At 38.5% G+C, this 12,616-nt stretch overlaps 1 protein-coding gene across 8 annotated transcripts in view; it reads left to right on the top strand.

Annotated features, from left to right (window-relative positions):
• The window catches only part of ralgapa2 (Ral GTPase activating protein catalytic subunit alpha 2), a 554,472-nt gene that overhangs the window by 137,182 nt on the left and 404,674 nt on the right, over nt 1–12,616 (top strand). For all 8 annotated transcript variants that reach the window (XR_005942422.1, XR_005942420.1, XR_005942421.1 and 5 more), the window contains exons 8-10: nt 5,675–5,813; nt 8,972–9,171; nt 10,520–10,753. Coding sequence is in view for 5 of the 8 variants with exons in the window: in XM_041183014.1 (XP_041038948.1) it covers nt 5,675–5,813; nt 8,972–9,171; nt 10,520–10,753 (573 nt within the window). In the remaining 3 variants the exon portion in view is untranslated. The remainder of the gene's footprint in view (nt 1–5,674; nt 5,814–8,971; nt 9,172–10,519; nt 10,754–12,616) is intronic.

The raw sequence follows: 12,616 nt of genomic DNA, 5'->3' as shown, positions 1-12,616 counted from the left end.
TAAACATCTCTATAAATTGCCCTTCAGAACTTCCTTGGGTAAGTTGTGAACATGTTCCCAACTCTCTGTTCAATACTGGCTCTTCCTTTTTCACCTCTAAAAAGGCCATTGGTCCGTCTTGCACTTGGTCTCAGAGCCGTTCTGAGTTCCTATCATTGCAATCGCTCTCCTGTTTAACTTCCAGCAATTTGATCTTGTATGTCCAGCTTTGTTACAGTGGTAACATACTACTTTTCTACCTTCACCTCTGCCTTTTACCTTTCCATTTTTAATAGACTGGCGTCCTTCAATTTGCCCCTTGTTACTAACACTTTTACCATCACTAGGTTTTCTGTACCTTCAATTCCCTTGCTGAGCTCTATATGATCCCTATTCTATACTCTGTAAAATAACATAAGAATTGGCTGAAATGGCAGCTTCCCTGAACTTTTTACTTTGCCTTTCATCAAAAATATTTTGAAAGTTACTGGAATACTACTTCTAAATTCTTCAACAATCATAATTTATCTTACATTTTCAAAAGCCTTGTCTAACTTCAATGCCCTAAACCATTGATTCCAGAGAGTTTCTTTTTCTCTTGCAAACTCTACAAATGTCTGATTAGGTCACTTTTTACAGTCCTAAACTTCAAATGATAAGCTTTTCAGGGGCAAGCTCATAAGCATGTAGTATTGCTCTTTTAACTACCTCGTAATCTGCAGATTGCTCCTCTGATAAGCTAGTATACAGATTCATTGCTGTACCTGACAAAACACTGTAATATTATAGTCTAAGTATCTCTTGGCCAATTCAATTTTAAAGCAATCTTTTCAAATGAGGTGAAAGATCTTTTGACTCCATCCTCTGTAAATTTAGGCATTAACCAAAGAATTTTAGTTAAATCAAAATCCTCAAAGGAATTAAAGCCATCATTTGAATCACTGTCTCTCTCTTCCTCCTTTATTCTAAGTTTCACTTCAGACAATTCATTCTTTCTGGCTTCTTTCTCTCTCTGAAGTTCTCTGTTTCTTTTCTTCTCTCTTTCCTCAATTGCTAACTTCTCTGTCTGCAGTTGAAGTTCAAGCTTTTGCATTTCTATTTCTTGCAATGTTTTCTTTTTCTTTTCTTGCTCCTCTTTCCCATTGAAGCTTTTTTATTTCTATTTATTTTAATCTGTCCTTTTCCTCCTCTTTCTAATTCAAGTTTTCTCTTTTTCTGCCAATTCAAGCCTTTTTGGTTACATTTCTTTATCAAGTTCAAACTCCTGCCTTTCTCTGTTTCTTTCCATATCAAGCTGCTTCATTTGCAACTGAAGTCTTACTACCTCTAGCTGTGACACACACAAAGATGTCTTCTCCTCTAACTTTAAATGCTGAGTCAGCACATTAGCTATATCAGCCATTTGAAATTCCGCTTTTATTTCAACCTGCAATTCATCACTCAGCTGAGTTTTAATCAGAGATTTCAAATGCTCCGCAGTCACATCTTCCACTCCCAGAAAAGTCTTAGCAATTGCCAAAGCTCTTTTGCAGTCCAACCGCTTTAAAACCCCTCAATACAAAACTCCTGAGTTAAGTACTCTCCTTCTTGTATCCTTTAGATTCACAAATCCCAATTCAATCCAGGAATTTGAAACCCTGCAAGAGCCCCCAAAGTTGTTAAGATCACAGCCGATGTTATTTGCCTGGCAAGCCAAATCCCAGAGGGAAACGTCTTACTGACGATATCCTTTTGTGTTTGGAAAGCCAGGGAAAGAACTACTAGTCCCAGAAGCATAGAATCCCAGTAGCATTTTTAGGATTTTAACATTAAAAGATTTATTAACAAGAAAAAAAAATGAAGAGCACAAGATTAAAGTTACACAATTAGAACAGTTTTGCAAAACATTCCCAAAAACCCCACTTGGTCAGAACACAAGTAAACAACTTGGCAATACCTTTATAGATTTGAGCTAAAAAACCCAGTAATATTACCCAAGACAAAAACTGCTATCACTTCAGTAAAAGGCATACCACACGACATCTCATTCTCTTTCACTCTGCTGTGGAATTCCAAAACAAAGGTTCAGAAAGAGACTGCTTTCTCAAAACAAAAACTTCTCTGGCTTGAAAACTTGATGGCTGCTTCAAATTCACAACTTTCACTCCTTCTCCCAGCACAGATCTGGACTCGGAATATCTCCCTTATACAGCCACACATCAACATCTTTCCTTAAATATCCTTTTCCCCCATCTATCTTGTAATGCAAATTTCTAAACCTAACCAATTTACTTGTAATTCCAACTTCACCATGGCCTCTCATTACAAATGTGTGCATCTAGCACCTTTACCTTTCATCTCCCAGTTCCCACAGACAAGCTGCCTTCACTAACCTTCCCCCCAGCTTAATTAAATCATTTACTTACACACACACACACACACACACACACACACACACACACACACACACACACACACACACACACAAACAGCCTTCTTTACAGAATATCGCCATATTCCCAAAAATATTTAAAAGAAAAATATCCATCTTCACAAATCAGAGACAGCAGTTCTGCACCACACCAGGATTGGTGGCTGCTGCCGGTAGTTCAGGAAGCCCAGGAGGAAAAGGAACCATGGATGCCCCAATACCCAGCTAAGACTAGGATCTTGCTGGGCTGGGTTGGCAGGCCTCTGTGAGGGGAGGGAGGCATGTTGGAGAGGTGATGGGGGAATAGATGCAGGTGGCAAAACTCTGAGGGTTGGGGGGTGGGGTGACCAATCTCTGATTGGTGCAAGGGACTGAGATGGAGGCACAACATTTCCCCTCCCCTCACTCGGCAATATATTGGGTGCAGGCCTCTCTTGCCTCTATTAAAATGGAGTGGCGGTGGAACAAGGCTCTTAATTTGGCATTAATTGTCCACTTAAGCGCCTCAACTGGGCCACGGCTGGGCAGCCCACCCAATGCCTCCCCTGCTGCTTGTAAAAACTTGGTGGGGCAGGTGGGCCGGTGGCAGATAATTTACCAGCCTGTCTGCCTAATTTCCTGCCCATCGGGTGGCCCGTAAAATTCAGCCCTACACTAAAGGTTGACTGTAAAGTGCTTTGGGCATCTTGAGGTTGGGGAATTGCTCTATAAATGCAAGACTTTTTCTTTTTAAATGTACTTTGAAATATGTAGAAAGTACATTTAGTACGTCTGTTGCTTCTGCAAATGGATGCCCGAGAGAATTTTTAAAATTGTTATCCCGGTGTTCTCTTTTCCACTCTTCAAGGTGCTGACCCTTGGCGGGAAACAGTTCCAAAGGCACTGACAGCGCTCCTTTATCTCACTCTCATAAAATTTATGTGAGCAAATGTTGATAGAATATATGACTATTGAAGTTATCACAGCCGTGGCCTTTATCATTGTCCACATATAAACACTTGCCAGCAAAAGATACTGAATGGCGATCAGAAGCTGTAACTTTTTTATTTAGTATTTTTTATTTTTGCTTTCCTGCCCTGAGGTTGTCACACACTTTTATAAAGTGACTTTTAGGTCCTCTGTTATTCCAAAGCACTTCGCAACCAATTTTTTTTTAATGTATAGTCACTGTCGTTATTTTGACAGGCATAGCACCACTTTGCAAATAGCAAGGTCCTACAACAGTAAATGAGTCAAATGACTGGTTAACCTGTGTTTTTTGTGGTGAATGCAGAGCAAAGTATTGCTCAACACATGAAGAGAGCTCCCGGTCTTGCTATGAATAGCCCCATGAGATCGTTCGCCTCCACCTAACCTTGAATAACGTCACAAAATGCAAAACATCACCTCTCACAGCTGCTATATATAGGTTCAAAGGGAACAGTCATAACATCCATTTAGAGGAAAATACAGACAATTTACTAGAAAACCCTTTTAACAACATGGTTGTAATGTTATATAATATTGGAGTAATATGCCTTTAATTCACATTCAAAGAGCAATGTTTTGTATCAGTCTTGTAAATGTATATGTCATTTTTTTGATTCCTTCCCACCTTTCTTGTCCTTCATAAAATTTGTCCTGTGCGTAAATCAGTTCCATTGAAAATACATTGATAATGTATCAATCTCTTGGCAATATAATATGCTTTTGTTCTTCACTGCATGATACAAACCAGGAAGCTTCCCCCTTAATACTGGAAAGTAGGAATTCCTAACCTGCTTAATGACAGAGAATAAATTTTGAATGGTACTTCTGGACGTTAAGTATCCTAAAGGAAATGATTCTTATGGAATCATCACTCCCTTCCAATCCTAGCAGCTGATAATTACGGATCATTTCCCCTTGATTAAAGAACTGCTGTAATTTACAATCAAGAGTGAGGCATTTGTTGTATGGTATAAATTGAAAAACCAGAGTGGCATGTTGGATGAAAAATGGTACATTTGGAAAAATATCAAGGACATTATATGATTCATGCGAAAGCAAATGAGCCCCAAAAAATCCAAGACTGATATGGCGTACTTTTGCACGAATTGGAACTGGGGAAAATCAGAATGGCTAGAAACTAAGCTGGAACTTGAATATTCTGTGCCCTGACCATGCAACAGACATCTTGGGAAGGACTTGTAGGGTAGAGTCTCTTCTAACTCTTGACAGGGCAGTAATTTAGTGAGCGGCAGGGCTGGGGAGTTCTCATGTCACAGCATCTCAGACGAGTCTGGTGTATCGCCAGTGGAGGTATGGCTGTTTAGACTGATCAGGTGGACATAGGGACTCCAAGAAGCTTGATGGCAGATTTTTGTTTAAATTTTTAAAATGGCCCTCCCTTGTAAGGGAGGCTACAGTTCCTTCCGAGGTGAGAGAGAACATTAATAGCAGTGATGAACTTTTCAGAGTTCGTTTATATGACAGATTCCCTAGATGATGACGATCCAGTAGCTTGGGTATATGTTATTTGGGGACAAATGAGGGAATTTTGCCCCATGTCACTGGGGTGAGTGATGGTGATTCCTGGCAAGCACACTCCCACCATAAATGCTGAATCACTCACCTGTTGATTTTCAAAGCTAGTATCTGCACAGAGTTTTAAATTTTTAATGAATGTTCATTTTAGATTGTGGAATATAATACTGCTGAGTGTAATGAAAATTGTAAATGAAGGAAAAGAGTTACAGAGATGCCAATATGTTTTATTTTATTTTAATATGTCCCATGCATAGTTGGGTTGTTGCAAAGCCTAATGAACTATTGAAGTGAAAGTGAAAGCAGCTGTAGTCCTGGAGGACCATGGCCACTCTCTCATCAGAGAGACAACTGGTGGTGAGTTTAACCTGAGGGTCCCCACACCTCAGACAAGGGGCAAGGTTGAGAATGGATGACCTCAGCCGGTATGGGAACTGCTCTGCGTTTTTGGTGTCACCCTGCATCACAAACCAGCTGCCCAGCCAACTGAACCTTAATGGAGATTCAAGAATCACCACATTCACATTAACAATCTTAATCTGAGAATCACGGATGGAAGCTAAGTTTCTTTTCACAAGAAGAATATAAGGGGATTTGGTAGTCTTGGCTATTCTCACATATTGACTTCTTAACTGGATCTAGAAAGGGAGAAGAGACTAGCTGGAAGAATGAAATATGTTTTGTGTTTGAATATGCATTTCACACATTATTTTGAATACTCACAATTTTTTGAATTGTCTAGTGTCATTCCTTAACTAATGTTCTGCTTCTAATTTGAAGGCTGCAAGCTTAGAGTGGAAGAATAAAGAGAAACAAGAAAGTGGCTTTAAGTTTCTTTTTGCCTTGTTTAAGAAGTTCTACCTTTCGCATTTATTTCCATCCTTTACAAAATTTACCAACCTTTACAATCCTGTACTTGGTGAGTAAAGCAATGCATTAGAAACTGGTATTAAGTACTGGAGCTGATCATGTTTTAAATTGTTTGATGGCTTATTCCTGTACATCTAGTCAAACTTAGACAGATTATGCACAAAGAAGTGCAGGATTTAAATCCAAAACTAACCATGCAAAGCAGTAAATATCACTAGCTTTTATTGCCGAATTGTTGGCCAAATATTACTCCTGGACTTCGTCCCCATCTCCTTATTGAGTCTATTTATGTCATGCATGCCTTTTGGGGCTGAATCTTGTGTTTAGTATTGAAAATGCCATGTTTATTTCTGTTGGTTATGACCAGGTGAGAAGGGGTGAACTGGCTCCCCTGTATTCAACCTCCTCAGTTGGTCACAACAAAGGTTTAAGTTTCATTTTTATGAGGATATGTCTTTTCCGAATCCAAATGCATTTCACTATTTACGCTGTGAGCAATAAGGAACCAATAAACAAGGTTTTCTTGAGTCAAAGAGCAAATTTATTAACTCCTAATCCTGAGGAAAAATAATAAAAACGCGACGCCAAGCATTTGGCCCTCATACAATCATGAGGGCATGCGCACTTGGGAGGTATCAGAATTAAGGGGCTTTAGAGTCCAGTAAAAAAAATGGTAAAAGAGTATACAGTTAAGTGTCCTTTGATTATCCTTGAAGCGTAGGTGTTAAACACTGCGGCCGATTTAGGCTGGCTGGTTTCTTGGATGCAGTCAGATGTAAAAGCTGTTGCAATTATTACGCGATCTTGGTTCGCTGGTAGTATTCTGGTAGAGTTGGCTTCTTGAACTGGGTGACACGTTTACTCCAAAAGAGAGAGAGGGAGAGAGTGGGCAGCCCTCAGCTTGTTTCCTCTGCTGAAGGCTTTCTGGGCATCACCTGTATCACTTACAATCTCTATCCAGTGGCTGGCAGTCTTGAATTGAAACACTTCACCCACAGTGGTTTTGGGTGGGTCTGTCTGTGGCAGCCATTGTTTTAATATCCAGTATTTTGCATTTTTAATGTCTGTTCCTGAGACAGTTGGTAGTTTTGATTGGTGTCTGGGTTATAGGAAATGTCTCTCTTCATACTCCCCTGTGGGTGAGTTGTTGGTTTCTTCTCTCCACCTTGAGATGTGGCCTTGCATTTTTTTAAGCAGTTTGCTCTGTCTCAGTTCAAATTGCAAAAGTTCCAGTCAGTTTAAAGTTGAAAATCATATTTTCAAAAATGGAGGGGCATCACGTTTTAACAGATTGTTTTCTACCACTAACTCCATCCCTCCCACAAGCAACAGCCTGAGGCTGAAACAGATTGTTAGCAAACTTGGTGGCATATTTGAACCAGAGATAAGCTTCAGATCACATATCCACACTTGTCAGTAAGACATCTTTAGTTACACCACCTAACCTCGCTTGACCCCCTCCTTGCCTCTGCTCATTCCCTGCCCGGCTTCCCATGTTCTATCCTCCATAGGTCTTAGAGTCATCTAAAACACTGCAGCAGCTGTCCTGTTCTCCCATCACCATTGTGCTTGCTGACCTACATTGACTCATGGTTAAGCAACAGGTTGGTTTTAAAAGTCTCTTCCTCATTTTCAAATCTCTTCATGGCCTTGTCCACCTTATCACTGTAATCTCCATTCCTTCAACTCTGAGGTATCAGCACTCCTCCAATTCTGCCCTCTTGCGCATCCTGAATTTTAATTGCTGTACCATTGGTGGATGTGCCTTCACTGCTAATGCCAGGCCTGTGAAATTTTCTCATTGCATCCCTCTTCCTCTTTTTCCTTTTGCTAAAATCCATCTCTCTCTGACCAAGCTTTTGATATCTGCCCTACCTAATATCTCCTTTTTTCCCCTCAAAGTCAAATTTTGTTTGATAGCGCTCCTTTGGAGTGCCTTGAGAAGTTTTACTATGTTAGAGATGCAACATAAATATAAGGCGTTGTTGGAGCAAAATTTAAAATTATTATGAATACTAAACATGAGAGGATTGATTTTGGAAGAACAAAGTAATTTTTAAAAATCAAGTCAGACGAAAGAAAACTTGTAAGCTCCAAAGTTGTAACAAATCTTGAAATAAAATTGTCCAGAAAACTGATTCCATGTTTTATGTAAGTAAAATATGTACAGTATTGTGAGATGGCAGAATTATCATAAAAATATTTAAGTGACATTCAGAAACTGAAATTTCTGCTGTCATTGATGCCATTTCGATCTTTTTTAAATTAACTTCAAACAGTGCCTAGAAAGCTGAGAGATGTTTCTGATCTCCGCTGTGGCTGTCTAGAAAGTTAGGGATTGGAGGTGAACTGCTTTCCTCCAGAGAGATGGAAAGTAGTGGAGAATTGGAGAATGATGAATTTTGACTGTAGAATGACATTGAGAGTTTGAAAAGAACATGTCACTGTGTTCTGTATTTCTTGGAGGTCATATATAACATAGGGTGGCATGCATAAGAAGCAAAAATAAAATGAAATGTTTTTTTTAAACGTAAGCCTTTCATCCATGTTATTTTAGGAAAATTTGAGCTCCCAGCGTTCCATAAAGACCCCTTTACTGTCTCAATAATCTAGAAAGAGGTTTCATTGTTGTTTAAAAAAAAAAAAACTTGCATAGCTGGGTTAATACATGAAAATATAACTTGAGAAAGGAGGGTTTATGACAAGTGAGCATGCATACTTCATTTTTTTTCCTTAATAGTTAAGTAGTAGTTTCTGGTTTCAGATATGCATGGAGCTTACTCCACTCCCATGCCATCAAGGATATCACGTAAATTAAATAAAACAAACTCCCATCAGGATCTATTTCAGTAAATAGATGTACTAATGGTGTACTTATACTGATATAATTTGAAATTTTTTTAAATATTTTTTATTATTCGCAACACAGTTAATTCAATTTTCAAGATTTATGTGGTGGCTGATTTGATTGTTGAAGTTCAACATAGGTTAAACTTTTGTTACAAGTAGAGTCAAACTAATTCACTTTTTAGAAAACTGATTTTTGAAACAAATATTGTATGGTTCAGGTAGTGAATTGTCTCAACAGCTAGAGGACAAGATGTGTTATTGAAACTAAGAAAAAATGCTTTGTTTTATTTTTATCAGTTAAAACTTGATAAAGGTGGAAGGTTCAGAAATATGATACTTTTTATTTATTCTTAACAGAAATTCCTCAGATGAGACCAAAGCCACTATATGTTAATATAACACGAAACAATGAAAGCATGTACAGTACAAGGGACCAGTACTTGGCAGCTCGGGTGGCATTTATTAACTGGCTTGTGACCTTCTTTCTGGAAAAGAAATGCACTGCCACAAGCCAAAACACTAAGAATGGTGGAGAAATGCTACCTAAAATTATCCAGGTATGTTTAAATATTTTGATAACTTAGGTCTTACAGATTACTATATTTCTAACACCCAATTCATCAGTTTTATACTTCCACTACTTGATTGCCCATAGCAATGTATGTGGTGAGTGAAGACCAAAGGTGTGATGTTGTTTCTGACGACAACCAGGTTGACGGGCAGTTAAAATTGCCTGGGGACTTACCCTGCCTACGTTCTGATCCATTCCTACTGTCAAGTATTTTAATCTGATTTTCTGATAAAGTGGCATGGATGCCTGCCTGACGTTGACAGAGGCCTTTAAATATGAGCATTTTTAGCTGACGGCCTGAGCCACCAATCAAAGAGGAATTGGAGATGAATAAAGCCAAACAGGTAAGTTTACTTTTACTTGTGTGACCAGAAGGAGCAGAATTGCTTCTCCAAGTTCCATAAGGAAAGGTTGGGCTTTCCCTGACTCGGGCCTTCCTCCTTCCAAAATGTGAGACTTTCCCAAATATGAGACCTATTCCAACTAATTGAAATGAACAACAAAGCAAATAAAAGTTTTGGCATTTGAATTTTGTTACATAATTTGAGCGCTTGATGGGGCTGTTACTTTGATGCAAATGTAATGTTTTCTTTTTCTTAAATCTATTTTTCAATGTAATTTTTAAAATGGCTTATTTTTGTACTATAAATTATTTGGGAATTAATTCCATAATTCAGCCAGATCTGGTAGAATGTATGACTTGTTGGTAAGCATTTTACAAACATTTTATCATCTGCTTAGGAAATAGTCAGTGCCAAACCTTTAAGTTGGCAGAAGTTCACTAATATCATTATGACATCAGCTAAGTAAAGAAGTGCATTTTATTTATTAGGAGCACTCATGTTTGCAAAATTAGATTTGCTCCTGAACTTAAGGGCTACCCACTACCAAGTATCTCTGGCAGTAAATGGCTTCAGAGCGGGGTGAGAATTTTAGTTATATCAGTACTTTAAGTTGAGAATTATACAAATTAGTTGAATCCTAAAATTCACAGTTGGTTGTTGTTGGATTCTTAGCAAATGATTAAAATGTATTTCTGATTGTTAAACTTGCAAGCAGGAGAATCAAGTTCACAGTCCAATCTGAAATTGCATTCATGTTTGATCCTTCCTTTGAGAATGAGTTTCATTAGTTTTCTTCTGTCTGAAGGAGCGAAAATATACTGTAATGTGACCTTTCTGTTCCATTTGAGAATACTTCATATGAATTTGCTACACTGACATTGTGTGGGGCAATATCAATTGATAGAAAGTTCTGACTTCCCATTTGAGGAGAATAGGGGAAAAAATGTACTTCTTACATTAAACTTTTTTTTGATTTTCTTGTTGGTTAAGCACTCAGCAACTGCAAACCCATCAGCTCAGGAGAAAGCCATTGAATTGGAAACAAATGGGTCCTCAGAACAGGATCGATCTCACTCCAACAGCAGTACTTTATCTGAAAGAAGACTCAGTACCTCCAGCCTCTGCAGCATTGAAGAAGAGCATCAGCCAGTCTATGAGATGGTTCAGAGAGTGCTACTTTCCTCTCAAGCGAATGTGAATTTTATCAATGAAGTGTTTCACCAGGTTAGTGCGAGTGTTTGATAATTACTGAAAAAAAAAATCAGATTTGCTGTATTTTATGCCTACCTCTTTTGCACGATACAGGCTACTGTTTCTGTTTTCAAAGCATTAAATATAATAAAGGATGATGTAGTCATAGACAATTAGGCTGCCAAACCTTTTCTGTCATTGTGTTTTTGATGTGTTTCAATAGCACATCAGCCAGACAGGCATTAACTTGAAAACTCTCCTGTAAGTGTTTAAATAAAGGCCACTGTTCAAATAGATTGTGACAAACTGATTGCACTTACTTCTAACTGAGATTAGAATTTTTGATGTATTGATTGTGTGGAAAAATGCTTTTCCACTAATACAATACTGCAATGCAGCTTTAGTTATTTTTCTTCAGCTATTAAATACTCACTTTACAAGGTAAAAAGCGGTTACAAGTTTTGGAAGTAAACTGTTTTATCCAACCATGAAATCTAACAAATCCTGTTAGGCACTGATAACTCATTTTGCCATATCCTTTACTTATTATGTCACAGTGAGAGATCTAGCATCAGGACATTGATCATTTAACTCCATAAAGTGAATTAACCACCTTCACTTAAAAGTTGTTCAATACAAAAAAAACTGATTAAGTTTCAATTTAATGAGGTCTCAACTATGAATAAAGAAGACTTCCATTTATATCGCACCTTTTGCAACCTGAGGGCAGGGCAACCAGCAGCGGATTTTTTGAAGTGTAATCACTTTCTAGTGCAAGAAACACAGCACTCAACATACAGAGTGAAGTCCCACACCTTTTATATAGCGTCTTGAAAATAATGAAACATCATAAGGCACTTCACAGGAGCATTATAAAACAAAGTATGACTCAAATCCACATCAGGAGAATTAGGTCAGCTGACCAAAAGCTTGGACAAAGATGTAGTGTCTTAAAGGGGGAAAGCAAAATGAGAGGTGGAGAGATGTAGGGAAGGCATTCCAGAGCTGGGCTTATGCAACTGAAGGCACAGCCACCAATAGTGGAGCAATTAAAATTCGGCATGCACAGGAGACCAGGATTGAAGCAGTGCAGGTATCTCGGAAGGTTGAGAGGCTGGTGGAGGCTACAGAAATAGAGCAGAGTGAGGCCATGGAGGGACTTGAAAATGGATGTGAATTTTAAAATCAAGTTGCTTGCTCGGGAGCCAATGTAGGTCAGCGAATACAGCAATGACAGAGGAATTGGACTTGCTCCAAGATACAAGCAGCAGAGGTTTGGATGACCTCAAGTTTATGGAGAGTGGAATATGGTGCACCAGCCAGGAGTGCATTGGAAGAGTCGAGTCTAAAGGTAATTAGGCATGAATGAGGGTTTCAGCAGCAGATGAGCTGACTTGGGGGTAAAGTCAGATGATACGGAGGTGAAAATAGGTAGTCTTAGTAATGACACGCAAATGAGGTTGGAAGCTCATCATGGGATCAAATGTGGTGTCAAGGTTGTGAACAGACTAGTTTAATTTCGGACTGTTGCTAGAGAAAGGGATCGAGTCAGTAGCTAAGTAACAGAGTTTGGAGTGGGGACTGAAAACAATAGCTTCAGTTTTCCAAATGTTTAAACATCAACATAACATTTCCAGACTATCCTTTATAAATAACTTGTACCAGTAAAATAATTGTTTGTAACACACCTAAAAATTTATATACTGAGCTGCATTGCTATAGCCAGGCAATTTGCAAAAACAAGTTGAATGAACGAGCAATAAGGTTGTCCTCATCAGGAATTCACGAAGATGTGCGTTGGAATTGGGGTAGGGAAAGGAGAGTAGGAATTAGGATTTAAGTTGTAAGGGAAAGCACTAAGTAGGATAGTAACAATTATCGATTTATTCAAATTTA

Source organism: Carcharodon carcharias, chromosome 2 (assembly GCF_017639515.1).
Source record: "Carcharodon carcharias isolate sCarCar2 chromosome 2, sCarCar2.pri, whole genome shotgun sequence".
Taxonomy (NCBI): Eukaryota; Metazoa; Chordata; class Chondrichthyes; order Lamniformes; family Lamnidae; genus Carcharodon; species Carcharodon carcharias.
Note: the sequence above shows the minus strand (reverse complement) of the source record. Positions and strands in the feature narration are given on the sequence as shown.